Source organism: Drosophila erecta, unplaced genomic scaffold, assembly GCF_003286155.1.
Source record: "Drosophila erecta strain 14021-0224.00,06,07 unplaced genomic scaffold, DereRS2 tig00000092-arrow-pilon, whole genome shotgun sequence".
In the NCBI taxonomy this organism is placed as follows: Eukaryota; Metazoa; Arthropoda; class Insecta; order Diptera; family Drosophilidae; genus Drosophila; species Drosophila erecta.
Window position 1 is genome coordinate 3,293,963 of NW_020825207.1, and position 24,726 is coordinate 3,318,688.

Sequence of the window (24,726 nt, forward strand, 5' to 3'; positions counted from 1 at the left end):
TTAAAAATTAGCTTTTCACCTGCCATTTGCAAGTGAACACTCTGTTGTTGATAAGAGGATTTCTAGAAATGTTGGAGAGGCACCGAAGATCCCAGATCAGACTCGACTCCTCCGCACCCATTGTAAACCGAACCACCACGATGCGAAGAACCCGTCGATTAAGCTTTAATATCGAGGCGAATGGCTTTGTGGCGCCCAGGACTCGAAGACGACGAAGAAGGGATCCATACTTTATGACCTATCCTGCGATGTATGACCCCATGCAGATGGGACAGCCATGGGGATTTGATTTCAGCAACGCATTGCCTTATGTTTATGGCCATTTTTTTGAGCCCCCTAACCGCTTAGATGCAGGCGAAAAATTTGAATATGATACTATAAACTCGCTTCCGCCTGAAGAAACGTGTGATACAACTAAGCCGCAGGTTGTCCATGAGCTTGGGGATATTTTATTGGGATTGGACAGCTTATTGCAAGACAAAAAGGTCAAAATACTGGAAGAACACCATGAAAAGTCGGGTTCCACCGAGAATAAGGACGACGAAAGCTGTAGCTCTCAAGCAAACCATCTTTCAGTTCTGACCGATGTTATGCGCGAAGCCATCGACCGGATAAACGAGTACATAGGAAATTATTTAAGGCAGAAGGAGCTGCAGTTTAGCCTAAATCAAATTGACCAGTTGCGGGCAAGACTACCAGCGGTGCAGGTGTTGCAGCTACCTGTGCAACCGCTGATTGTGCAGTCGGTTCCACCGTGTCCGTCCTTCGATGGCTATGCCCCACCGGAAAATGCTCTTCAAAGGAAATCTCAACTCGAACGTTTGCCTTGGTTAAAGGAGCGAAAACGTAAACGCCTGCCAAAGTCCACTACCCACGTACATGTGCAGAATCAAGGAAGTAGCACCGAGGATCTGCCGTTCAAAAGAAACAAACTCACAGAAGTCCTGCAAACATCCAAAAAGGATGCCGGCACAACCATGTGGTGTCCAAGGGAATGCTGCAGAGAACATTGCGGCGCGCTTAGAAGGCAGGAAGTCTGTTCAGTAGGGCAAGAAAGCGCAGATATTGCGCATTGCCTGAAATCAACTGATGGTTTTCCTCCTCCACCACCACCAAGTATTCAATCAGACGAAGAAGTGGACCATCACGAGGTGTATTACCATCCCAGTGGTGAATCCATGTATCTGCTGGGTTCCCCTCAAACATCCAGTTACAGATCTAGTCGCGATTATCGCCAAGGAGGCGGAAACCTTAGCTATTCCTATATGGAGGAAGAGGAGCAGGTGGATGACGATGACTGGTATCGCAGTGCTAGCAATAAACTAGCTGAGTTGGAAGTGGAGCAGGACTATTTTAAGGAACTGGAAACGACTACTGACGATCAAATCCATCGAATGCACTTTGAACCCAACAGTGAACATGATTTTGTAAATATCATAGCCACTAGCGATATGGCGGTCAGCACTACGGAGCTCAATGCTGAAACTCACCCCACACCGATAACTATTGTGAGGACCTGCAAAACGTCCTCCTTAAAGCAGCGAAATAATCTTAAGAATGAAAACCAAAAGGGAATTTCGCCAGCAAGCCATAAAGTCATGTTTGTAAATGTCCAATGCAACAAAGGAGTGCAGGTCCAACCGAACTCCATATCGACGGGAACGGATCCAATAAGGAAAGTATCTATTTCCACAATATCCAAGTACAAGGGAAGTTCAAAGCATCGAATAAAGCCCAAGGACAGGATCAGTCAAAAGCGCTCCGATAGTCCAATATATAAACATTAAAAGGCGCCACCTGCAGGAATAAATAATATGGGTCCATAATGATCTTAAAGCAATCTCTTACAGTCCTATCAAACTTAAACAAATTCGAAATACTGTATACTTTTCGACTCTCTTTCAAACAGATCTTTGGAGGGGCTTGGGCTAGGACGTTGGTGGTGATGACAGCCAGATGCGATTATGTACTGTGAGCAGCCGCCTCAGAAGCCGGAGAAGAACACCTGTCGCTGCAAGAACTGTGTGCTAAGGCACTCCGATATTCTTCCCTGGCCGGAGCCCGTTGGATTCATGGCTGAACGCAAAAATGATAAGGACAACATCAATCGCATGTCCACATTTCAATCGGCAGACAGTGTGGTTACCATTACGGAAGCCAATGAACGGCATACCGATCATAACAAAAAACATCGCAATAATCTGAATGATACGGCTTATACCCCAAATCGAAGTGGCATCAGCACTCCAGTTTATGATGTAGATCCTTCTTCCATTCGCAGTTCCCTAGTTCCCAATGAAGGCAATACTCCACCTCGCAAAGGTGGAAACTCACCATCACGGACAACAACACAGCCTCCAGCTCAACCCACCATCCTGCTGATCGTAGTCAAGTGAGTAATAGGAGCTAGTGCTTTAACGGAAATGTATTCAAGGAAATGTATTTCTTTAGCAAGAACGATCCACCACCGTACGGCCAAGAACGTAGTGCGGAATATCAAGGCCAACGATATTCAAGTGCGGGATCCAGGGGATATCCAGGTCCGGGATACAGGAGATATTCAGGTCCGGGACCCAGGGGATATCCAGGTCCGGGACCTAGGGGATATCCAGGTCCGGGATCTAGAGGATATCCCGCTCCGGGATCTAGAGGATATCCCGCTCCGGGATCTAGAGGGCTGCCAAGTCCGGGATCTAGAGGGCTGCCAAGTCCGGGTGGTGGACAACAAGGGTAAGATTAGAAGCGATTTGGGCACACAGTACTAAAAATTTACACCTTTTTAAGTATATTTTTAAAAATTATGTTAAATATTAATGATGTATTGTTGGTTACTCAGCTATTATTACCCACCGCCAGGACCTGGAAATGGAACTGGACCCAGGGGAAGACCAAGACCTCAGAATGAGCAAGAACTTGCTTACTAGTAAGTATATAAAATATAAAATATACTAGTAGTATATAAAATATTGTTTTAGGATTTTATAAATTTGCAAATAACTTTTTGCCACACCCACATTTTTTTTCATTTTTATTTTTTTCCCCAATGTCTACCGATATTTCAGAAAATGTTGGAATTCCATGTTTGCACTTCCACTAGCTGAATAACGGGTATCTGATAGTCGGGCAACTCGACTATAGCATTCTATCCTGCTTATACAGTAAAACGTAACTTAGCTTTTCTTTTTCCACAGTGACAGGCGCCGATACAGGTATTTATAAACCCTGAATCTCTGATTGGCTTGCAGATTTTATTCAATTTTTATCCACAGCGAATCTTATCAGCCAGGTTGGAATAGGTAGAGTATAATTCTTAAGTTCTTCAAAGGAAAAAACATACAAATTTTATGTTTTATAGATATCGGGAAGACTGGAGGGGGCAGCCAGGAAGGTAAACTATTTGCTATGCTATTTAAATTTGATGCTTACTCCATTCATATTTCAGATACCCCGAAGATGTCTATGTCGAGGAACATAACTTTACTAGCCAACCCGAAGCCCGAATAAATTGCCAGTGTCCAGACTCGGAAAAACTACAGGTTCCCCCCGAAACACAAGCATCTCGTCCAGAAACGGATGTACACAAACCTACCAAAAGAAGGAGCCTAAAGCGCCTGGTGGGCAGAGGAGTTGGATTTACTTGCAATTGCCAAGGTCAAAATCCGATGGCAAGTAATCTGAACGAACTGGAAAATCAAGAACCAAGAAGAAACATGGGAAACATGGAAACGCCACCCAATACTATAGACTATGTATCGGATAGGGCAAGTCCGCCGGATATTCGGGAAGTAATTGTGACCGATGCCAAAAACAAGACGTACAAATGCATACAGGTATGATGCGTGTCATTCGCGGTAGACCGCATTAAGCACATCTCTATCTCCGTAACAGGTGCCAATTTGTATCTCAACTGGCAAACCGGATACCTGTCGCTGTTGCAAGTGTGCTCCATCTCCCGATACGCTAAACGATGAATCTTTCGACGAGGATGCGGAGTGCACGTGCAATCGACAGGGTAAATGCACCTGTGTGGCCGGCAGTGATTTACCCGAAGACTTCGGCTGCGAATGCGATCTCACCAATCTGGAGCAAACTCTGCGCAAACTGATACCCAATGCCGAGTGCATATGCTACTTGAAGAAGAAAAAGCGGCGCCGAAAGCAAAAGAAGTGGTACCCCCCAGTATACTACGACCGGTTCGCCAGTCCCCCGTTTGTCCTCAATCCAAAGCCGCGAAGCCTGGAGTTCGGGCGCAGTCCATACTGCAACCAGTGCTGCAATCCCTGCAGCTGTGCTCCTGTCGCAAGGAGCTGTTACACCTGTGACTACAACTGTGGAGGAGCTTGTGGCTTTTGAAGCCGCCCCCGACGAATTTAAATGCCAGCTATAACCTGTACAGATCCGCAACATTTAGTTAGCTGTCGCCAGAAAGCTTCATATAAGTAGTTTTCTGGCGGCTAATAAAATATTCATAATTCGCTATTATAACAAGTGCTATTATATATACATATAAGAAATATGTGCCCCTTTGGAACCCAAGTAAATCCTAATGAATCACTGTACATACCACACAAGTTATATTTTTCCAATGCGGTTGCTTTTTTCCAGCTGTCAGATAAATCCATCAATGTAACTGAACCTCTGAGCTGCCGTTCTTGAATTGCGCTCCTTGAAAATGACTGGCCTGTCTAAAAGGCGTCGTACTGCTCAGCAAATCCTCCTGCGACGAGCCTTAGCCAAAAGCGTCAGCGGAGGGCAGGTCATAGGCGAATCGGTCCTGGATCCTGGTGGTGTTGTGGCGACTCCCCCGTTGAGCAGAGATCCCACATTGGTCAGCGGTATGCAGCAGAGATCCTCGTCGAGAGCAGCAATGAAACTGCGCAGGATTTTGGCATCCAGTCCGATGAGAGTTTTCCGGGAGAGGAAGACGGCAGGCAATCAGCCAGGATGTGAGCTGGAAGCGAGGAACTCAGCCCACGAACGTGGGAAACTAAAGCCAAGTGGTATGGTTATAAATGCTGGGTATATACCACATTAAAGGACTCAACTACTCCTCCCATTTCAGAGGACAGCCGCACTGTAAGTGGCCACAGCTTGAAAACCAAAGAACATTCCAGGGGCAGCTCTCGGTCGCGATATAGTACCAGCAATTACCCATCCACCTGGCAACTTAATATCAGTAAAGTCAAGGAGGATTTGAAAAAAAATTCTCAAGGATCGCTGGAGGAGATCATCAATTGTTCGATTCTCAATCGCACGCCCTACGACCATCAACTGAATACGCCCATCAAGTCGGATAATTCCTGTCAGTGTACAATTAAAAGGAGAGCTAAAAAGCGGGTCAAGAAAAGCAAGGCCGTTTCTGTGGCCGAAACGCAGACAGTCAGCGAAAATGAAGCAAGGAGTTACTCTGAAGAAAGGAAATCTCCAGCTTCGGGGGCATTCCAGAAATTGAAGAATAGGGTCAACAGCGGGGAGGATTTTAGACCAGATCGAATGGTTACCAAAACTCCATCAAGAAGCAGTGCCAACTCAAGGGTTTATTTTCAGTGTAAGCCAAACTCATCAGGTCCAACTTACAAGAACTACGGCGGCTATAGTCCCTCGGAAACGGACATGGAAATGGAGACTGACCACCAACCAAAGATACCGTGCCAGTGTGATTATCTAGACCAAATAGAGAAGGTAAGCAAGCCCCCTACCAATTCAGATGCCAAGTGGGGGCTTAAAATGCCCAGCAATACGGAAGTTCAAGGATACATGGCCAGGGGAACTCAGGAAAACGTACCAATGCGCCAAAGGAAAAATATGGATCAGGATCGGTGGATGCAAAGGAGTTCCAATTTCCAATATGAAAATAATAAAGGAAAGTACGACCAGTCAATGAGTTTCAAGGTAAAAGAAAGGATGTTGAAGAGTCAGGGCCGCAATTGCTCAGAAGTCTCCTACGATTCTTTAATGGAGACTTCAAAGGAATTCTACGCTAGAAATAAATTACCTACACCAGCCAGTCTAGTTTCGCTTGAAAAATTTGCTCCACGCAATAATAATGTGGAAAGCGGAGAAATGTTGGGTGAGTGTGGAAAACGAATTGTATATCGCGACGACGTTAAAGCGTATGGCATAAATTCTTCAAATTACAATCAAAATACAACTAATGGGTATCCGTACTATGATCACAACAAATACTCGGCGAATGATTCGGATGCGCCCAGAAAAAGGCACGATACACAGGCCCATTGCAATCAGATGGATAAAAGGTCCTATAGACAAGGTACTATAAGCGTCTTATAAGATTCTTGAATAGATCTTAGCCTAACTCGCATATTGTTTATTTCAGCTGAAGCCCTGGGACATTCTAAAAGAGCTACTCGAAGTTTTGGTACTGAAGACTCATTCCGCGGTTCCTTTGAAAGGGCAAATGGCAGATATGCTGACAGGCACAGTCCCAAATGCACTGTGGCTGTCACTCAGACATCTGCACTGTTTTTGGGAGCACCTTACGAAAAGGATGCCAACTATCAGAAGATGCCTCATTATGCTGCACAGCACAGGCAACAAGTTCAAGGATTCAAACAGGAGCAACCGAGATCGGAAAGATCCAAAACAGGAGCACGAAATCGGGATGGTATCAATCAGTCCAGTAGGGCGCGGCAAGCAACGCCAACTGGCTTGAGTCTAGTAACATCGAATTCGCTTACGATTGAATCACAGGAAGTAGTACAGTCAAATTCAACAGAACTTCAAAAGCGAGAAAGGCGACGAAATCAGGCTAGTTTTGAACAAGCCACAGCGGATAAAACTAGTTGCAAGTGCCAACAAGCTCGTCTGGCTAAAAGAGAGTCTTTGAAACCACGTAGGCAAGTTCAAAGTAAGCCACAAAAGGCGGAAGCCAAGAGTTTAAGACTTGAACAATCCAATTCCCTTATAATTCAAGCGCAGGAGGACCAACACCGTCTGGTGCAATCGAGCTCCTTAGAAATTGCATTGCCCAAAGTGGCTGCTCCGAAAAACAAGAAGCCAACTTGTACGAAAAAACGAAAAGGTAGTAGATGCTGCAGTTGCTGCAGTAGATGTAGTTCTAGAAAACGATCTGTGAAGAAAGCCTCACCATGCGAAAAAACAAAAAGCCAAGTGTGTGAAAATTGCCAGTGCAAAAGGTCAGCTGCAAAGAACCAAGATGAAATGTGCAAGTCAATGAGTAAAGAACAAATTCCAAAGCGATGTGTGTCCCATGTCGAAGATTGTGACGTGAGGGAAATATTGAATATTCTACAAAAAACTGTGGCCGGCCTGGAAAAGCAAATAAATTCTAGAAAAGGAATTGGAAAGTGTGAAAACTCAAAGACTGCAGATGAAGGCCGAAGACAAACTAAAGTTTACCAGCGGAAAAATGTCCATATGGAAAGGAAAGCATTTGCTCAGCCGGTTGATGCTTTCCAAAATCAATACCTCTTCAAGGAGGATAGTTCGTTACTAATCCACTATAATGAAAGGCCAATGAATTTGGGGCATAATTATGCTTACAGTAAAAGAGATGCTGCCAACTGTGGAAACCCATCGATCATTTATCAATCGAATTCGAGTACATATTTTGCAGGCACTGCAGTAAGAAATAATGCGATTTATCAAAACAACACAGCGAATGGCAGGACTCTTCAGGACTCCTTTAATAATGCTTCCGCCGCCTATGAACCATTTAAAACTAATATAACATCCAGGCAAACAGAATATGATTACCCAATGGAAATATGCGAACGAAAAAGTCAACCATATCGAACCCAGACACCCTGCAACGAAGCCACCAATGTTGCAACCGGTAGTCAAGCAAAAGGCAATTGCCCAATGGCGGCTTATAAAAATCAAAGCATCAATGAGAGTTTTAACAGATCGTGTTTGAATGCCCAGTGCAGTAGAATATCTCCCCAGATGCAGAATTGCCAACAGAATTTTTCGGCAGGCCAGCCAAAAACGGATTCACATTATAGCCAGGCTTCCAAGACTACCTCAAATGCAGAAAGACAAGCTCCCAAGGAAATATGCAACTGTCCGCAATATTGTGCTGCTGCAGAACATGGACAAGCAGGAATATCCTTTCAGGAGCGCAACAATGTGTGCCCAGAAACGTATACAGCTAATGGGGGAAATGCTGTTCAAGAGCCCTTACAAATATGCAACAATTCAACTTGCCCATATGCTTTAGATTACCTTAAATCATGGAACTCGAATAGAGTTGATCAGACGGAAATCGTGCCAAGTTGCAATCCTGAATGTGTTGATATGCAAATGGCTAGAGAAAATGGCATTGCGAATAATTCAGAAGTATGCAAACCACCCGAGCATTGTCCATGTGAAAACAGTCGAGGAACTGTGACCTTCCAAGTCTGCGATCAATCCGGTGTAGGTGAACATACTCTTAATAGAGACATAAACTATGTAGATCATACACAGACTTGCGATAATCCTTCTTGTCCAGTAGCCGGTCAATTGCCCAGCTCGTGGGAAAATCCAGTTTACCCCAGAGCAAATAGTGCCACATATTATTCAAAGGAAAGTCACCAACTGGAGGGCAACCAGGTTTGTGGTGAATCTTTTCAAAAGGCTGGCACCGCTCATAATTATGAAGATTTTTGCGGTAATCCATATTGTTCCGCAAAGAATGCAATTATATATGATGAACAAGGCGAAGGTTGTCAGAAATCCGAAGATCCTCCGTTGGTATACAGAGATGAACCTGAAATATATTTTTGCAGGAATTCCCATAAAGATCAGACAGATAAGGATTTGCATCAACAAACCAAAAGAAGAAACTCAGATAAAAGCGCAAACGTAGATTACGCAGAAAATCAAGTTTGTTCCAATCATCCCAGGAGCCAAAGAACTAAACATTATTTCCAAACTGCAGGTTGCTCACCAAATTGTCCTTTCAATCAAAGAGAAAAGCGACAAGGACGAATTACAGTAGTGAATAGACACAGAAGAGATACAATGGGCCAAAGACATGGAATCAGAAACGACGACGATTATGAAAATAGTCCCGAAATGCAAACACATAGGCAACCGAAAAATGTCGAGAGTTCTTCAAAAATATTCTCATCCAGAAGAACCCAACTAGAAATGTACCCACAAAACGAAGTGGAAGAAAATTTCTGCACTGAGGATTGTCCTAATTCTACTAATCAAGAAATTCGAAAAAACACAGGGGCTATAAAGTGCACCAATTCGAAATGTCCTGATAATTTAAAATGTAAAGTAAGTTCGAGCAAAGATATACACTCTCCACAATATAGAAATATTTACAGGACTGGTAATGTTGAAAAAAGCACAGAAGGGCGTAATTGTAAGAATTCGGAGTGCACCGATAAAAAAGATATAAGCAAGGATAGAAATAAATATCCAACAAACGCCACATCATGCAGTTCAGAAAAAAAGTGCGGAAAAGAATTTTGTAAAAGTGCGAAAGAAATCAATAGGTCACGTAATAAAAGTGGATATGCGGATAGTAAGTCGCATCAAATCAGTTCTGCAAGACGATCATCGCAAAGCGAAAAGAAAACAAAAGTGGCAGGAAAAACTCCATTTCCAGAATACGAATTTGCAGGACATTCAGGATTATATGCTGAGAATTGTTATGATTGGCAGCAATATGTCCATATTCCTCATAATCAAAATGCTTATAATTTCCAAGTCTGTGAGAATCCAAAATGTTCCGAAAGATTTGGAGAACCTGTTCTCAACTGTGGGGAGATCGAATATATGAAAAAAGTGTCCTGTAATGCACATTGTCCTAATAATCAAGGCATTAATAGAGTTCCAAATGAATACGAAGCTACGACCAATAACCCATGTAAAGTGACTTCTCAAAAGCAGCGAGCATATAGCGAAAGAAAAGCAAATTGTCCAAGGGAAGATAAAGATACTGAGATACAGTGCAAACAAGATACAGCATTAAACACTAAAAGCTGTAGTCATCGACTACATCGGCGACAAGATAATAATATTGAAGTCTGTAATAATCCAAAATTCCCAGAGAAAACCCACAGTAACTGCCATTGTCCCAAAAGAAAGGGTATTTATTGTACAAATGAAAGAATGCTAGTGGATCGGGAAAAGGATCAGTGCGATGATGTAAGCTACGATTCAGAGGGATGTTTTGAAGATTGTCCCTACCGTCACCGAGTTTTATTTACCGATCTTCGCAAATGCAAAATTAATTCCAAGAACAGGGGTCGTCAACGTAGTGGAAAATCAGATGATTACAATAATGATCAGATTGCAACCAGGATCTGCAACTCGTGCAAGATGTTTGTTCCTCTTAAAAAGGAGCGTCAGGTACTCCATAAACATTGTAATTTACCTAAGGCTGAAGCGAAAGATGTCCACGAATCCAAAGAAATCGCAGTCTGCATAACCCCTAGTATACCTGCACCAGTTTTTGCCGAAAACAGACGGAATTCTCTAGTCACAGATCCCATTTTAAACAGCTACGACAGGCATATTTTGAGAGATTTCGAAAAATTCAAGGAGAATGAGGAAAAGAAATCTCGAAAATGCGCCCAAGAATGCCCATTCCTCCGTATAATTGAAGACAAACCTCTTCCAATGAAATCTTCCTCTGCTTGTTTATGTGCAACAGAATCTCAAAATCATGAGCCTTCTTGGAATTGCAAAAGTGACAAATTAATGAAAAGTGGCAATGATACGAAAAGAAAGCAATCGAAATCCTCCATATTTAGTTGTTGTTTAAAACCAAAAAATGATGATGAGCAGGAAACAGAAATGGGAAATGAAAAAGCTCTACCTAAATCGAGTGCATTTAGCTGTTTCATAAAAAAGAACAAAAATCCCAATGAAAATCCGAAACCTAAAGAAAAAACTTCTTCAAAATCTAGTTTCAATTACAATAAGAAGAACACAACTCCCACAAAGAAGCAAAAAGAAGAAGAATCGAGGGGACTTGCATGTTTTCAACGAATTGAAAAGCCGCAGGAAAAGTTCAACCAAAGAGAAAAGAAATCCCCGCCATCGACAAAATCACGCGGTTTTCTCTGTTTCAAAACAAACAACAAACGGCCGCAGGATGAAAACATTGAAGGAAAATCGCCAAGGGAAACTAATGAAAAGCCAGCCAATGCTGGAAATGACAAAAATATTATAGAATATAGCAGTAAGAAATCATCGAAGCGTAGCGGATTTTTCACTTGGTGTAGAAAACCCCAAAGACCCAAGGTTTATGACAGAAAAATGGAGGAAGTGCCCGCGGGTACAGACTGTACTTGTAGTAACCATCCAGCTTACCAGTATAAAGAAGTTTCCGTTCCGAAATCTGAAGATCCCTTCCGCTGTCCATGCGCACCCGACGAAATCGACGATGGCGAGGTTAGAGTTTTATATGACTCCAGTTTCCGGTTCCAGAAAGAAAGTTGCAGCCTGGCAGAAGTCCCAAACCATAACGATCCTCAGAAACCAGGACAGGCCACGGCGGAGATCAAGGAGCAGGAGGTCAGTTACTGCCCATGTGCCAGTGCTAATGGGTTCTACAAAATTGTGCGGTAGGTATGATTGAGAGTTTCTTCGAAAGCATTTACATTTTCGAGAAAATTCCCAATCATAAGAACTGCAAGTGGGCAACTTGAGACCAGTGCAAAATTTATAATAATATTTTAATAAAAGGTTGAATACAAAAAATATTTCTTTTAATGTCTATTATGTTGTAGCAACCAATGGTGCAGATCTACAAATCAGCTTGACATGTATATCTATTTAAAATTTCAAAGAAGACGTTCGGTAACTTTTCATTACGTTTTTTAATGAGCTTAGATTTTACAATAATGTTCAGTTCTTTCAAATTCAACCGTAAAAACCGCCGTAACCACCAAATTCTTGTTGCTGCTGACCAAAGTTTCCATTTCCGCCAAAACCTTCCTGCTGCTGCTGCTGTCCAAAGCCGCCGAAACCACCGAAACCTTGTCCAAACCCGGCCTGCTGCTGTTGCTGCTCGAACCCGCCTCCAAATCCACCGAATCCGAACTGGGGACGCGCCGAGGCTATGGCAAACAGGGCAACCAGGCAGAAAATCTAGAAGCCAACTCATATTAATGAATCTGTGTAACATGCCTGAGAACTATGAAAACACTCACCAAGAACTTCATTTTGAAAATATATTAAAACGTTTAGTTTCCTCGGCGAGACTGGAGTACGAGTATCGAGTGTGAATCGTCTTCAAGGGTGTAACTTCAACTGAGCTCAGTTCTAGTGAGTCGCAGTATTTATAGGACACGTTCGGCTACCTAAGATTGCAACCTTACAAGGCAATGAAATGCCAGGTAATAAAATACCAGGTAATTTCCATCCTAAATATCAAGAGATGGAGGCTCGTTTTTATACCCGTTGCCCGTAGAGTAAAAGTAAAGTAGGTTGCAGGTAAAAGGAAGCGTTTCCGACCCTATAAAGTGATCAAGGTCACCAGCCGAGTTGATCTGGCCATCTGTCAGTCCGTATGAATCTCAGGAGAGATCTCAGGAACTATAAAAGCAAGAGATTTTAGATTTTTTTCATTTCTCCAATTTCTATCGATATGCCAAAAAAAATATGAAACATATTTTTCTTAGATCTTCCACTAGTTGAGTAACAGGTATCTGATAGTCGGGAAACTCGACTCTACTGGACTAACGTCCCCATATGGACAAGAAGATCAATGGATCATGCCAATACCTTGGCGGCGTGATTGAGTACACTTAATCATATGCTTAAATTGAAGTATATTTATAGCACTTAAGGTTACGCGATTTCTCCGTTTACAGACTAATTGATTGAGAAACATCAAATATTGTGCAAAAGTATCTAAAGACTAAATCTTAAACCAGCCAAGTCACAATTGTTTATAAAAAATTGCATTGTTTATGTATAACTCTCACGACGACTTTTGCACTTCATTTGGAACTTAGGCTAGACGGATGTATCAGATGTGTTTAAAACGACCAACTAGAAGGGATAAAACAAATGCTAACAAGAATCTCGACTACATGGACTTAGGCGGATTATGTGGATTTGCCGTTTGTGAGTGATTTGGCGGGCTTCGGATGGTCCTTCATGTGCTGCTCGAACATGCTGCGAATGTCGGACAGTGCCTGCGATATGTTCTGCGCGAAGCGATGCACATCCTGCAAAAAACCACATCAATTAGCTATGCTCTATGATATCAACCAGGTGCTCCATACCGTTTGCTGGCACGTTGTCTTCGCTGAGATGTGGAAGAATATCAGGTTCTCTCCGGCAATAATGTACGACACACCGTAACCATCATCGGCCACGGGCCCAAAGCCGCCACCAGCACTGATGCAGTTTGGATGCTTCTTGAGGTCCATCTTGGGCGTCTGGCCGTGCGGAGTCTGACTAGTGGACAGGCGCCAGGGTTCGCTGAGCACCTCGTTGAGGAAGGGTGAATCCACCTCGAGGTACTTGGAGACCACGTACAGGCAGAACAGATGCCTGTCGATGCCGCGACCGCACATGGCATCCTGGTAGCCCAGCTGGTGACGATCGCAGGCAGCCCGAAGCATCTTGACACGCTCATCGTTCTGCACAGCAAGGATATATGAATTAGTGAGTGATCCAGTTACATATGATTCTAACATCTTACGGTTGTATCTGGGTTCTGCATGGCCTTTACCCAGGCGGATGACTCAATGGTGCAAGGACGCACTGTCTCAGTTCTTCCTTCGCGGAACAGACGGGTCATGGAAGCCTCATATGTCAACGAGAAGCGACCCGCATCCCGGTAGTAGGCCAACTGCAGGGCCATTTGTATGAAGGCATCCGGTGAGATGCGACACTTCTTCATAAAGCCCTTGCCGTAATCCTGGTGCACCAGGATGCGCAGGTTCACCTCGTTGATCAGCTTGGTCACATCGATGGTGGCCTCCTCGATCTGCGCCATGCAGGGCTTAAGATCCCACGGGAGCCTGGTGGGTGTGGGTGGCTGGAACTCCGGGGTGCCCTTTGTGTTGCCAGATTCATCATATCTACAGGGTTACCAAGGAATAGGTTAGCATTGTGGTGGGAGGTTTTGTGCCGGAATTCATTGCAAGCAGCGTAACTCAAATTATTGTTAATTTTGTGTAATTGTTGTTAGTCACGTAAACAAAATAAACTGAATGTTTGCTTGTGGTTTGATTAGCATTTGTAGATACAGTAAATAAACGCAGTGAGGAAAAAGTAAAATCCTCATTGGAAACTTATATACAACTTGTTTAGTTCAATTCTTGATGTCAAAAATGAATAATCCCTCAAAAAGTACTGGACTTTGCACGTTTAAAGTTCATTGAAGCTAGTATTTACTGTACGGCTAGATCATTAAAGCTTTTAGCGCCTAGTGATCTCTGGTGCTCAATCCAAAAATGACTCGAATAGCTTTGTTTTGTGCTTGTGTGTAGTTAAGTGCTTTGTAGTTAAGTGTTTACCCATAAATATCATCACCAAATATATACTCCCACAGGTGTCCCAAAACCGGTGCATCGGCCCTATAAAAAAAGTGTAGATGGTGTAAATAAATTGTTAGGCCACAACCGGAGTTAATAAAAAATAATCATTTAATTGGTAAAATGGGTGATAGGTGATAACTGAACGCAGCCAACCGAAACCGACAATTGCAGGCGGGTAGAGAAATCGAAAATCATTACCCGTCCGATACAAGATCATCGACGATCAGGTTCTCCCACATGTGTGAGGCGATGGCAGCGTCGGACCTTTTGGAATTTGGATAATTTTACAAATCGTTTCAGATAGTTAGGTATGGCAAATCGAAAACATTTGATGGGTGCTGAAAGGAGGTACTAGGTGCAGCGTTTGGACTCCACTTACCAGGTGTGCTCGGCATTAAAGCCAACGCGACCATTGGTGCCCACACAGACCGTGAAGCACTTGTCAAACCAGCGGTTGTAGCCATTGCCATGCAGCAGCTTCTTGCCAAAGTTGTCCAGCAGTTCCGGACGCGCCAAATCAAACTCGAAGGGCTCATCATCCAGGGAGAGCACAAAGGCGGCCGACTCGATGGTTCGCAGTGAGGTCTGATTGACTCCCCACGAGAAGAAAGTGTTGCGAGCCTCCGCCCACTTGGAGCGGTTCCAGGCGGTCAGCGCAGCCAAATGCTCCTCACCTTCCACGGGCGTGGCCTTGCCCTTCAGGATTTCCTCAATTTGCCTGCAGAATAACACCAATTAATAACTCTCTCTCTCTATTAAGGCACTCCACAAGTCACTTACACCTGCAATTCGCACGGACGCAGGATGCGACCCTTGTAGTAGATGAGCATCTTGTAGTAGCAGCCCTTGTGGAGCACCACAATGTGATTGGAGTCCCGGTAGTGGATGATACGATCGGTTTCCAGGCCGGGCACGCGTGCCGTGTTGAAGGTGCGTTCGTACTGCCAAGAGCACAGAGGAATCATGCCCTGTACCATGATCTAAAAAGAATTGAAAGGGTTTAATATGAGATACGTTCATTTGTAATTTGTAATTTGTTAATATTCTTCAATATTCCTCAACAAAGCAAATGAATATGACTAATGCTTCATCATTGTCTCCATGAAGTATTTAAAAAACATTTAGAATATATAGTAGGAATTTACTGCAAAGCGAGTTCACGTGTCGGATGAAACACACATTAAGCGCTTTCTGTACAAATATTTTTTTAATTGGTATTCCAGCTATTTTATTGCTACTTACAGGCTGCAGTTCCTGGTGCTCGATCAGTCGACGGAAGTTGAGGAGCAGGGAGATCACATTGGCCGCACGCGCCGCCTGCTTGTCGGTGAGGTTCATGAAGATCGCGTCGGTGCCATAGAAGTTGCTGTTCACGCAGAGGGGACTGCGACCACGAAGGTAGACGTACTCCTCCCACCAATCCGATACGTAGTTGGTGGACCACCAGCTCTTGAGGATGAGATACCATTGCAGCTTCTTGCCGATGGTCTGTTCGAATTCATTGGCCAGTCGCTCCATGCGCGTATAGTTTTCATCATCCAGCAGCGGTCGAACACTTCGCAGGTACCGGGTCATCGTGTCCTTAACGGAGGGCAGCGGCAGCCTGGGCAGAGAGCCCTGGAAGCTGTAGAGGCCCGGTTTGTTCCAACTGGATAGCACCCGCACCACAGCCACCCACAACACGGTGGGCAGAGAGACGCGACTGCCAGGAGCTCTCGACTCGTACATCCAGCCCTTGTACATGAGCAGCAGCTTGAGAGTGTATCTCATGGTGAAGCAGATCGATAGCCAGACCACCAGAGCGGCCAAAAAGCAGGCGGTCATCTGCCAGTTTACTGTGTTGGATGGCAGGTGCACCAGTATCCGGTTGGTCAGATTGAAGGGAGCCTGGTAGCCAGCAAAATGCAGACCCAGCGCTATTGCCGAGATCAGCCAGAGACTCTGGATGTGCGCCGGATAGACGCCATTGCGTACGCCGTTCTGGAAAGAAATTCCATATGAACTGGTGTCCATTTGTATGTCAGTAGTCGTATGCGACTTGGACTTACCCTTGCGCGACCCAAGCGCTTTTTCCAGGAACGAACTCCCGAGTTCCACACCAAATTGAGCACCTCGTGGTCATAGTTGATGTCGAAGCCCTCGTGGGTGATGGCAAATGAGAATGCCACGGCGGCATGGGCTTCAGCCATACCTGTAGCCTGCTAATGATATCCCACGTACGAGAAAACTGCTGCGGGATACAGATAATGGGTATACACAAGCATTAGTTAGAAAGTTTCAGCTAAAGTCTTAGGAAATCTACAGCTTAAACCTTGATTGCAATCAAGATACAGGAGATACGCTAATCGAAACACTCATGTTTTCGCCAATTAAGGTGAACGCCCAATTTAGGCCCCCGATAACTTGTTTCTTTGTGGTCTAGATGGGTCGTAGTAAACATTATCTGATAAGGTGGCAATGGAAATTGCCAGACATACGAGCCGCCATGTGATTCATAAACAAAAAACATCTTGGTCAACGTCTTGAAGTCGAAATGCGTTTTAGATTGTAGATACTTCACATTTGTATCTCTGTTTTCATAAGTGTTTTGTTTGGAGCCAGTACCAGTCCAAAGTTCAATTATTGCACGCTACAGAGTTCCTATATGCTATATAAATTAATTAGTAGACAGCTTTTGATGTCATAACACTGTACATGCAATTGATGATTGACGTCACTGAGCGCAGCTTTCTTCATCTGGGGCTAGGGTTATCATCACCGGGACAAACGATCGAGTCTGTCTGTGATTGTGGGTCTGGGCAGCAGTCCCGTCGAATGGCTGGCATTCGATTCTAGAACGGCCTACAGTGGTAAGCCAGAAACGAAGACAAAGTTCAGCTTTCCCCACTCGAAAGATAATTGCTGCGATAAATAATTTGTAAACTGCCCAGGCATTGGAAGTCGGCAGGCGGTGCATATATATGCACAAAAATGTTTATTTATATATAGCTATTTATAAAATGAGTAAAAGTTCCTCAACTTCTCAACACGAAATGCCCAAAATTACACTCTAGCCAAAGGAAAACCTTGATTCGATGTATACACCTTGGTAAAGGTCAGTGCATCCGATCGGATATCTATTGTCCAAACATATCAATAAACCAGAAAGACCAGCAGCTCCAAACTCGAAATAGCTACAATACGATACGATACGAATTCATTTTCGTTTGACCCACATTGTGGCGACGACTATGCGGCGTATACTTAATAATTTCAGCACCGACCACTACCGGCATTTATTTGTTTGCGTATCGGCGGGCAGAGCAACAAAGCAGCCACTACAAAAGCCACCTCAACATAGGAAAATAAAAAAAACAGAAATAATGTATGCGCGATTTGTTGTTTTTTTTTTATAAGATCTTTTTTTTTGCTGGGCACGAGGGGCAAAGTCCACGAATTGTTTTTTTCACAGTCTGCGCGATCGTGCGGTCTCTTGCTATACAGGGTCTCTACATCTACAGCGTTAATTATATTGAAATTTTTGCTATTTTCTAGATCGAGTGGGCTCGACCTTGCGCCTATATGTATTTACTTGTGAGGGGGCGGGTCCAATGCCGGCATTTATGTAACTCTGAAAGTTTCGGCCAGCTGATAAGGTTTTTAATAGAACTAACTCCAACTATCAAAAAACATGTGCCTCAATTGGGTCACATATGTACATACATACATAAGTGGGATCGAGATAAAGACTAGGGGAATAGATCGCATGGCGAAAAATAAAACGTAAGCCGCAAAAATGCAACCTTTGGGGATTATAAACCCATTGCTTGCGATGGCGCATTGTTTACGCTTTTCCGACCTTCAGCTTTGTGGATAGCAGATAAATAAAAGAGACAAACAAACCTTCTAGTCGAATTAATGCAATTCGGTGTAAACTGTTTCCGGGTTGTATTAATTGCAATCGCACTGCGTGGTATTTATAAACGTTGTGCGGGGGGGTGAAAATTGGTAAATGACAATTGCGAAATCCTAGGCCAGATGCACTGCACACACGATAAATTCCACTGGGGATGCTTCGGATCCCCTTCTTATAGAGCGACTTGATCGGTTGAACGCCGAGCGCTGACTGAATCGACTGTGAGCACAACGGGTTCGTTAGGGTCTTAAAAGCACTCGGAGCGGAGCGCTGAGAGAGAGAGAGATACTTTAGCCCAGAGTCGATGTGCTTTTCAGGTCCACTGTATACCATACCAAAGTATACCATACCATAGTATGGTTTGATATGGTATGGATGCGTCACGAGTCGAGAGGCTCGTCGAAAACTGGAAGGGGGGCTGCCCGTGTGGAGTGTTGACCGGCGATATTCCGGGAATACGGTCTCTTCAGGTCGATACGGCCTTATCTTGTGGCGAAATGGATAGCACCTACGAGTGTGTGCATATATAAGATGGGTGTACTCATCGTTTGGAGGGTATGCGCAGTTAAACTCGCTAATACGCCTCTTCAAGATTCGTTTTTAACCTGGCTAGACAAATTTCTAGGAATCTATCAGTCTGCTTATCAATACTCGAAAGAGATATATTACAATTATCATATTTTTGATGGACTTAGCGGAAATAATTAGACAAAACTAATATGACAGCCGATGAACACATCAAAGGTTAGCATTCTAATTTGCCTGGTTCAATAAATAATAACAATAAACAGGGAGAACTATTAATTTATTTTAAAACTACATACAGAGATGTACATAGTGGCAGATAAGATACTTTCCAAGTCTAAAGGGCATGATAAAATAGGTGCTATCCCATATATCTTTCGCTGTGCTATAAAAAAAGCATAAATAACTCATATTCAAGATTGCAGTCGGCACGATTTCTTAATATCAGGGTTCATATCATAAAGATTAGGTTTAAAATTCGGCCAATGGGACTTTGATCTCTCGGCAGATGATGGCACTGTATCTGCATGCCGCTTAGGTAAGCAACTTCAGATCTGAGGATGAGCTCTCCACACCTGTTCTTATCGCGCTTACATGGCGAGTTAGCCTGTTCACTTGATAAACCAGCTGAAAAACAAGTCTTACATATACGATCTGATTCTATAACCAAAAACTGGCCAATGAGCAGGCGGGGAGATAAGCAACAATTGAGCGAGGCGATAAAACCTATCGCTCACTATTTATAGTTGAAAGTCCAATAATGGCAGTGGCGGGGGGCCTGTGAGAACTTCAATGGTACGCAATTTCGGCGGTCTGATAAGGATTGCTCGAGCACGCGGTACCGATAAGGGGTGAAGTGCTGCCAGAATAACCTAGTGCAATCGGTGACGCGTTGGAAGTGTCTACCTGGCACAAGTGTTGCCCTCTTATCGCACCGCACTGGGATCTTCGTACCCCCCAACGAAGGTCTGCCCAGATTGGAGAATTCAAATTGAAAGTAGCCACCGCGATGAAAACGATGAAAACGAGATGGTGCAGTAATCTCTCGGTGCTGGTGGCGGTGTTGGTATCTGTATCTTGAGTTTGGACTTTGAACCGCAGCAAACTTGAAATGTGCGACGACTGCGAACGACCGAGGCAGCCACGCATGTCTAACGAGAGCGGTACAATCCGAGGTAGCGGGGGTTGCGGGGGGTCGGGTTGCGAGGGGCGGCACAAAGGCGCTGGGAACCAGTTGCGACTGGGACCCCTTGCGAATCATTCACAGCTGCCGCGGCCGCGTAATATCTTCGAGATGCTCGACTACAAGATAGCCGCTAGTAGGTTTCTGCACTGAAAGCACCGTAAAGCAATGAAAACATTTCTGAAGTGCTGTTGCACTTAAAAACGTAACACACTTTTGGTTGAGCATGGTCGTTAGAAACGGTCATAACAAACTATACCTAATACTTTAGTTTCACAACCATTTGAGATGCTCCTGGACAGTTCTAAAAAGGTGTAAAGGCCATGCGATTTAAGCAGGCAAATGATTGCTCAAATGCTTCAGCTCTGCACATACTCACTACTAATTACACAAACAGTAAGACTGAGTAATATAAATTATATTTTTATAATTATATTTTCATGAAATATGCCAAGAATGGAGATAATAGTATTTATGCACAAGTTTGTTTGTGCTTCATGATGTATGTGCAATGCATATACCCTGTAAGTCCACAATTACCGGGTATGAAAGCAAAACACTCACTGCAGGAGGTCCATAGCTAATGGTTTCGCTACTTTCCATAACAGTTAGCACTCGGATTCTGGGTTTATTATATTGACTTTTTGTTGTTGACTTGCGATTGAGCTTTTCCTTGGCATTTTCCCTTCGAAATGAGAGTGCCGCAAGGAGAGAGAGAGAGAGGCGGAGAGCGCAACACCTGCAGGTCTGTGCTGTGTGTGGGAGTCTGTTGTGGGTTTGCTTTATAGATGTTTACGTCGAAAGCTCTCTCAGTATTATTCGCTCTCCTCCCACTCAGGGCGCTGTAACGAGAGGGGGAGAGCAACTGAGAGGGAGAGAGAGAGAGCGTGCCCCGTTAAGCCTCTCCGAAACTTGTTTCGGACTTTGAACCGCTTCGATTAAAGCGTGTTTTGAAAAACACAAGACAACAACTATGTCTGCGTAACGAAATACGAAAAAATTAAAACAAACAAACAACAACAACGCAACTGCAGACTCGACAAGAGTTTTGTAATAAATACAGTGCTATTTGTTTAGTGACCATTTCGGGCAACAAGTTTTTACCGGATTTCTGACCCAATTATTGCCAAACAGGTTGTGGCGTCTCTAGGTTTTAGCTTTTATTTTTGGGGGCGGGGGCGGAAAAGGGGGCGCGGCCCAGAGAGTGCGTGCGTTTCTGGGGCAACGGAATTTTCACACGGCCAACTGCCCGCCAGACTTACTTTCTTCAAATGGCTGCCAATTGCAATTGCACAGTCTCCGCTTACAAATCAAATTACTGGAAAGGGCGAAACAATAAAGAGCGCACAAAACGTGGCAAACAACAAGAACAACACAGGAAGGACGACGGACGACGAAGCAGCAAACGGAAAATTGCAAAGACGCGCGCGCAATGTTAATGTTGTAAGCGTTGCGGTGGCGAAAGAGAGACTGAAACTGCGCCTGAGAAGCAAAAGCGAAACGGAAGCAGCGGCCAAAGAAGAGCAGCAACAAAACCACCATATGATCGGGCCAACAACAACAACTGCCGCCCAGTGGTGGCGACTGAGCAACTTTCAAAAGGGTTAAGCCTTCAAACATACGCACATGTCCACATATATACTTGTGTTATGATTTAATCAAAAGGCACACAAACATTTCAATTACTTTGTAGTTGCACAAATTTCAGTCGCACTGAAGTACTCAGCTAGTTAATTTTCTATTGCCCCACTGGGTGAAGTGATCAATAAAATAAAAGTGGTGCTAATTGATGCTTATCGTGAGTGTAAACCTATTTAATTAGTAAAAGACGTGTTTCTGTTCAATGGCGGAGATATATATGTATGTGTCTTTAAATGGAACTCTTCCATCTTAATTAAGGTCTTAAGTAAACTGGCTGTTAGCCTACATACGAAGTCCGCTATTCGGTTGCAGGAGCAGCCTGCTCCTCCTGCTGGCCCTTCTCCTTGCTGGACAGACCGCGTATGCTGACATCGTAGACGACCTCCTCGATCTTCTTGACATCATATTTTAAGGCATCGAAGCGCTTTCGCAAGCCATCGTTCTTCAGGTTCAGCAGACGGAAGCCCGTGTTCAGGTCGCCAATAAAGTGGGAGATATTCAGGGGCCGCTCGTAGTCGCCCATGGTGACGGAATTGGTGGCGAATCGGGAGAGTTCCGATGCCAACTGCAGAATGCCCAGTAGATAGTCCTCCACATCCAGGTGGAAACCCTCCGACTGGCTGGTCTTCACTGTGGAGTAATAAACTATTATATGGTATCCTAGGGCCCATGAAAATCTAGCTTACATCCCAGCATTTCGGCGACTGTTTCGCGGGTGACCAAAAAGCCCGCCTCCAGGTAAATAACCAAGGCAATGAGAAAGATCAAACGTTGCGTAATGTAGGTCCAGTGATCGGAGTATCTGCAGAAGGCGGAGAATTAGACACCCACAATGGACACCATGGATTTCGCCAACTGACTCACCTGTAGTACTGTCCAGTTGGCACCAGTTCGGCCAATTTGTGGTACTTTTCGGCACATGACTGGATTTGTTTGCGGGCCAAGCCGCAGGCGCCACTAACTATTTTCCAAGGAAAGTAAATGAGCCATTTAACAACTAAGCACACAGCAGTACTTACTCTGGCTCAAATCGCTATGTATAATTTGCAGTTTAATCTGCGCTTCCTTGGCCAAATGCTCGATTTCGCGTACCACAATGCGGATGTTCTGAAAGCACTGGTTTAAGCTGATGTTTTTGATGTAATTAAGGTATTACCCACCTCCCTGAGCTCCTGTTCATTGTCTATGTACTTTTGGTAGTTCGAGAAGATGTCCAAATTCACAAAGTTCGACATTTTTGTTTTAATATTTCGTTGCTTTTGTTGCTTGTTTATGCCGGCGATAGGGATGGGAGTATAGCCAAGCAATAGGTCTTGTTATTGCTATCGATATGTCCCATTGTTATCGCTTGCCCAGGCCAGTGCTGGCTAACGCCCTTCTTGTCATCTGCAGTTTCATTAATATTGTTTTGTCCATCAAGTTCCAATTAGAATCGAACTAGGCTCGTGACAAAATGTCGTATGTGAGTATTTAAAGGCTTAGGAAAGTGAATTAGGTGCCAAATGCTGTGTTTATCCACAGGGACAAGGCTATAACCCGTATGCCCAGCCCGGTGGTGGCTATGCCCCGCCGCCCGGAGCATTTCCGCCGCAGAATGCCCAGGTTTCTCCGCAGGCACAGCAATGGTTCTCCATGGTGGACCGCGACCGATCTGGAAAGATCAACGCCTCCGAGCTGCAGGCCGCCCTGGTGAATGGGCGTGGCGATCACTTCTCGGATAATGCCTGCAAGCTGATGATTAGTAAGCTAAAGCGCTCCAAAAAATGTCCGAAACTTTCGCTTCCAGGAACTGTGACGTCAGTAGCGGTGTACATGTACAGCAGACCCTCCATAAGACGAACCCAAGTTAAACTAGTTTGGTTGGTAGCATAGTAACACAAGAACAGGTTGTCAATACTGAACTTTTACGCTGTATACCAAGAACCAATGAAGGGCGCATGAGTATATATTACTACATAGATCATCCTGAGAAGCTTTAGTCATGAAAGACCTAAAAATTCCCATGGTTCCCCATTCATAAACTGTGACGCCAGTAGGTGCACTGATAAGTTAAGCCCCCCGGAGTTATATTTTGAGTTATAAAAGTTCCACTGTATTTATAGACCCAATTTGGGGTACATTCCTTCATTTGTTTACCTATGCAACCTATGTATGTATGTATATTTTTATCGCCTTTTTGTTATTTACTCATCAGGCATGTTCGACAACGATGCCAGTGGAACCATTGATGTTTATGAGTTCGAGAAGCTCTACAACTACATCAACCAATGGCTGGTAAAGTATTTCCTATGTCGGAACTAAGTACACTGACTTATTGTGGTATCCCCTTACAGCAAGTGTTCAAGACCTACGATCAGGACTCCTCTGGGCACATCGAAGAGCAGGAACTAACCCAAGGCAAGCTAACACAACAGCTGAATATCCCTTTTCTTATGGATAATAATTATCACACTTGTTTTGCAGCCTTCACCCAGATGGGCTTTCGATTCTCGCCCGAGTTCATCAACTTTCTGGTGAAGAAGAGCGACCCCCAGGCCCACAAAGAGGTGTCCGTGGACCAGTTCATAGTGCTCTGCGTGCAGGTGCAGCGCTTCACGGAGGCCTTCCGGCAGCGCGACACTCAGCAGAATGGAACCATCACCATTGGATTCGAGGACTTCCTCACCGTGGCCATTGGCTGCTCGTACTGAACAGATTATTTAATGCAACCGCTTTGTACCGCGGGGAATGCATATCCACAGTCTTGCACACACACTACGGCCAATAGAGGATGACCAATAATTCCGCGACTCGTGCATTTTTCTTAAAACTTCGACGGTGTTAGCTTTTTAATATGTAAATGAATCACTCCACAGTTATAATTGCAATCTCCTGGTATCAGAATCAAATTTCAAAAGTATTTGTTATCGCAGTTCGACTCAATCATAGTACAAAGTCTCTTGCGCCTAATAATAAACTATACACACGTATTTTTAAAAATTATATGATATCTGTGTTTTTAT

General features: G+C 44.1%; 7 protein-coding genes across 14 annotated transcripts; 4 read left to right on the forward strand and 3 right to left on the reverse strand.

The window, feature by feature from the left end:
* The first annotated feature begins 68 nt into the window (after positions 1-68).
* Positions 69-1,787, forward strand: LOC113564257. Its single transcript, XM_026980161.1, has one exon. It carries the CDS (start codon positions 69-71, stop codon positions 1,785-1,787), a length of 1,719 nt encoding a protein of 572 aa, XP_026835962.1.
* A 68-nt stretch (positions 1,788-1,855) lies between these two features.
* Positions 1,856-4,559, forward strand: LOC6547463 (uncharacterized protein CG42266). Of its 2 annotated transcripts, XM_026980443.1 has the most exons (8): positions 1,856-2,392; positions 2,452-2,730; positions 2,837-2,923; positions 3,192-3,209; positions 3,270-3,296; positions 3,356-3,388; positions 3,443-3,830; positions 3,889-4,559. In XM_026980443.1, exons 1-8 carry the CDS (start codon positions 1,965-1,967, stop codon positions 4,351-4,353), a joined length of 1,725 nt encoding a protein of 574 aa, XP_026836244.1. In that variant the 5' UTR covers positions 1,856-1,964; the 3' UTR covers positions 4,354-4,559. The 2 variants fall into 2 exon arrangements, with proteins under 2 accessions (XP_026836244.1, XP_026836245.1); XM_026980444.1 differs by lacking the exon at positions 3,889-4,559 and having other exon boundaries at positions 2,456-2,730; positions 3,443-3,550.
* A 113-nt stretch (positions 4,560-4,672) lies between these two features.
* On the forward strand, positions 4,673-11,723 carry LOC6547461. The gene is made up of 5 exons (XM_001976174.3): positions 4,673-5,000; positions 5,063-6,271; positions 6,344-6,625; positions 6,680-6,805; positions 6,863-11,723. Exons 1-5 carry the CDS (start codon positions 4,673-4,675, stop codon positions 11,551-11,553), a joined length of 6,636 nt encoding a protein of 2,211 aa, XP_001976210.2. The 3' UTR covers positions 11,554-11,723.
* Positions 11,724-11,785: 62 nt separating this feature from the next.
* Positions 11,786-12,742, reverse strand: LOC6547460 (neuropeptide-like protein 31). The gene is given in 2 exon segments (XM_026980162.1): positions 11,786-12,086; positions 12,712-12,742. Coding segments are annotated over 2 exon segments (270 nt in total). The 3' UTR covers positions 11,786-11,847.
* Positions 12,742-21,583, reverse strand: LOC6547459 (carnitine O-palmitoyltransferase 1, liver isoform). 7 transcript variants are annotated; one of them, XM_026981015.1, is made up of 9 exons: positions 21,346-21,583; positions 16,529-16,707; positions 15,723-16,460; positions 15,261-15,460; positions 14,860-15,198; positions 14,679-14,744; positions 13,640-14,021; positions 13,218-13,577; positions 12,742-13,160 (listed from the first exon to the last, which is right to left on the reverse strand). In XM_026981015.1, exons 2-9 carry the CDS (start codon positions 16,667-16,669, stop codon positions 13,038-13,040), a joined length of 2,349 nt encoding a protein of 782 aa, XP_026836816.1. In that variant the 5' UTR covers positions 16,670-16,707; positions 21,346-21,583; the 3' UTR covers positions 12,742-13,037. The 7 variants fall into 7 exon arrangements, with proteins under 7 accessions (XP_026836816.1, XP_015012576.1, XP_001976208.2 ...); XM_015157090.2 differs by lacking the exon at positions 14,679-14,744 and adding an exon at positions 14,460-14,519 and having other exon boundaries at positions 16,529-16,710; XM_001976172.3 differs by having other exon boundaries at positions 16,529-16,710.
* A 333-nt stretch (positions 21,584-21,916) lies between these two features.
* On the reverse strand, positions 21,917-23,048 carry LOC6547457 (translin). The gene is made up of 5 exons (XM_001976170.3): positions 22,885-23,048; positions 22,744-22,831; positions 22,589-22,685; positions 22,411-22,526; positions 21,917-22,354 (listed from the first exon to the last, which is right to left on the reverse strand). The coding sequence occupies exons 1-5, from the start codon at positions 22,957-22,959 to the stop codon at positions 22,023-22,025; spliced, it is 708 nt and encodes a 235-aa protein (XP_001976206.1). The 5' UTR covers positions 22,960-23,048; the 3' UTR covers positions 21,917-22,022.
* Positions 23,049-23,082: 34 nt separating this feature from the next.
* Positions 23,083-24,706, forward strand: LOC6547456 (peflin). Its single transcript, XM_001976169.3, has 5 exons — positions 23,083-23,186; positions 23,246-23,465; positions 23,919-23,998; positions 24,058-24,121; positions 24,188-24,706. Exons 1-5 carry the CDS (start codon positions 23,178-23,180, stop codon positions 24,412-24,414), a joined length of 600 nt encoding a protein of 199 aa, XP_001976205.1. The 5' UTR covers positions 23,083-23,177; the 3' UTR covers positions 24,415-24,706.
* Positions 24,707-24,726: the final 20 nt, after the last annotated feature.

Excerpts from the sequence above, each read along its gene's own strand:
- LOC113564257 (XM_026980161.1), top strand. The coding sequence starts at position 69 with ATGTTGGAGAGGCACCGAAGATCCCAGATCAGACTCGACTCCTCCGCA.
- LOC6547463 (XM_026980443.1), top strand. The coding sequence starts at position 1,965 with ATGTACTGTGAGCAGCCGCCTCAGAAGCCGGAGAAGAACACCTGTCGC. Across the intron at positions 2,393-2,451 it reads ATCCTGCTGATCGTAGTCAA|CAAGAACGATCCACCACCGT; the intron begins GTGAGTAATAGG and ends GTATTTCTTTAG. Across the intron at positions 3,297-3,355 it reads TATCAGCCAGGTTGGAATAG|ATATCGGGAAGACTGGAGGG; the intron begins GTAGAGTATAAT and ends TATGTTTTATAG.
- LOC6547461 (XM_001976174.3), top strand. The coding sequence starts at position 4,673 with ATGACTGGCCTGTCTAAAAGGCGTCGTACTGCTCAGCAAATCCTCCTG. Across the intron at positions 6,272-6,343 it reads TAAAAGGTCCTATAGACAAG|CCCTGGGACATTCTAAAAGA; the intron begins GTACTATAAGCG and ends TTTCAGCTGAAG. Across the intron at positions 6,626-6,679 it reads AGGAGCACGAAATCGGGATG|TAACATCGAATTCGCTTACG; the intron begins GTATCAATCAGT and ends GCTTGAGTCTAG.
- LOC6547459 (XM_026981015.1), bottom strand. The coding sequence starts at position 16,669 with ATGGCTGAAGCCCATGCCGCCGTGGCATTCTCATTTGCCATCACCCAC. Across the intron at positions 15,199-15,260 it reads CGTCCGTGCGAATTGCAGGT|GCAAATTGAGGAAATCCTGA; the intron begins GTAAGTGACTTG and ends GTTATTCTGCAG. Across the intron at positions 13,578-13,639 it reads TGCAGAACCCAGATACAACC|AACGATGAGCGTGTCAAGAT; the intron begins GTAAGATGTTAG and ends CTTGCTGTGCAG.
- LOC6547457 (XM_001976170.3), bottom strand. The coding sequence starts at position 22,959 with ATGTCGAACTTTGTGAATTTGGACATCTTCTCGAACTACCAAAAGTAC. Across the intron at positions 22,832-22,884 it reads ATGAACAGGAGCTCAGGGAG|AACATCCGCATTGTGGTACG; the intron begins GTGGGTAATACC and ends CAGTGCTTTCAG. Across the intron at positions 22,686-22,743 it reads ACATAGCGATTTGAGCCAGA|TTAGTGGCGCCTGCGGCTTG; the intron begins GTAAGTACTGCT and ends CTTGGAAAATAG.
- LOC6547456 (XM_001976169.3), top strand. Across the intron at positions 23,999-24,057 it reads ACTACATCAACCAATGGCTG|CAAGTGTTCAAGACCTACGA; the intron begins GTAAAGTATTTC and ends ATCCCCTTACAG. Across the intron at positions 24,122-24,187 it reads AGAGCAGGAACTAACCCAAG|CCTTCACCCAGATGGGCTTT; the intron begins GCAAGCTAACAC and ends CTTGTTTTGCAG.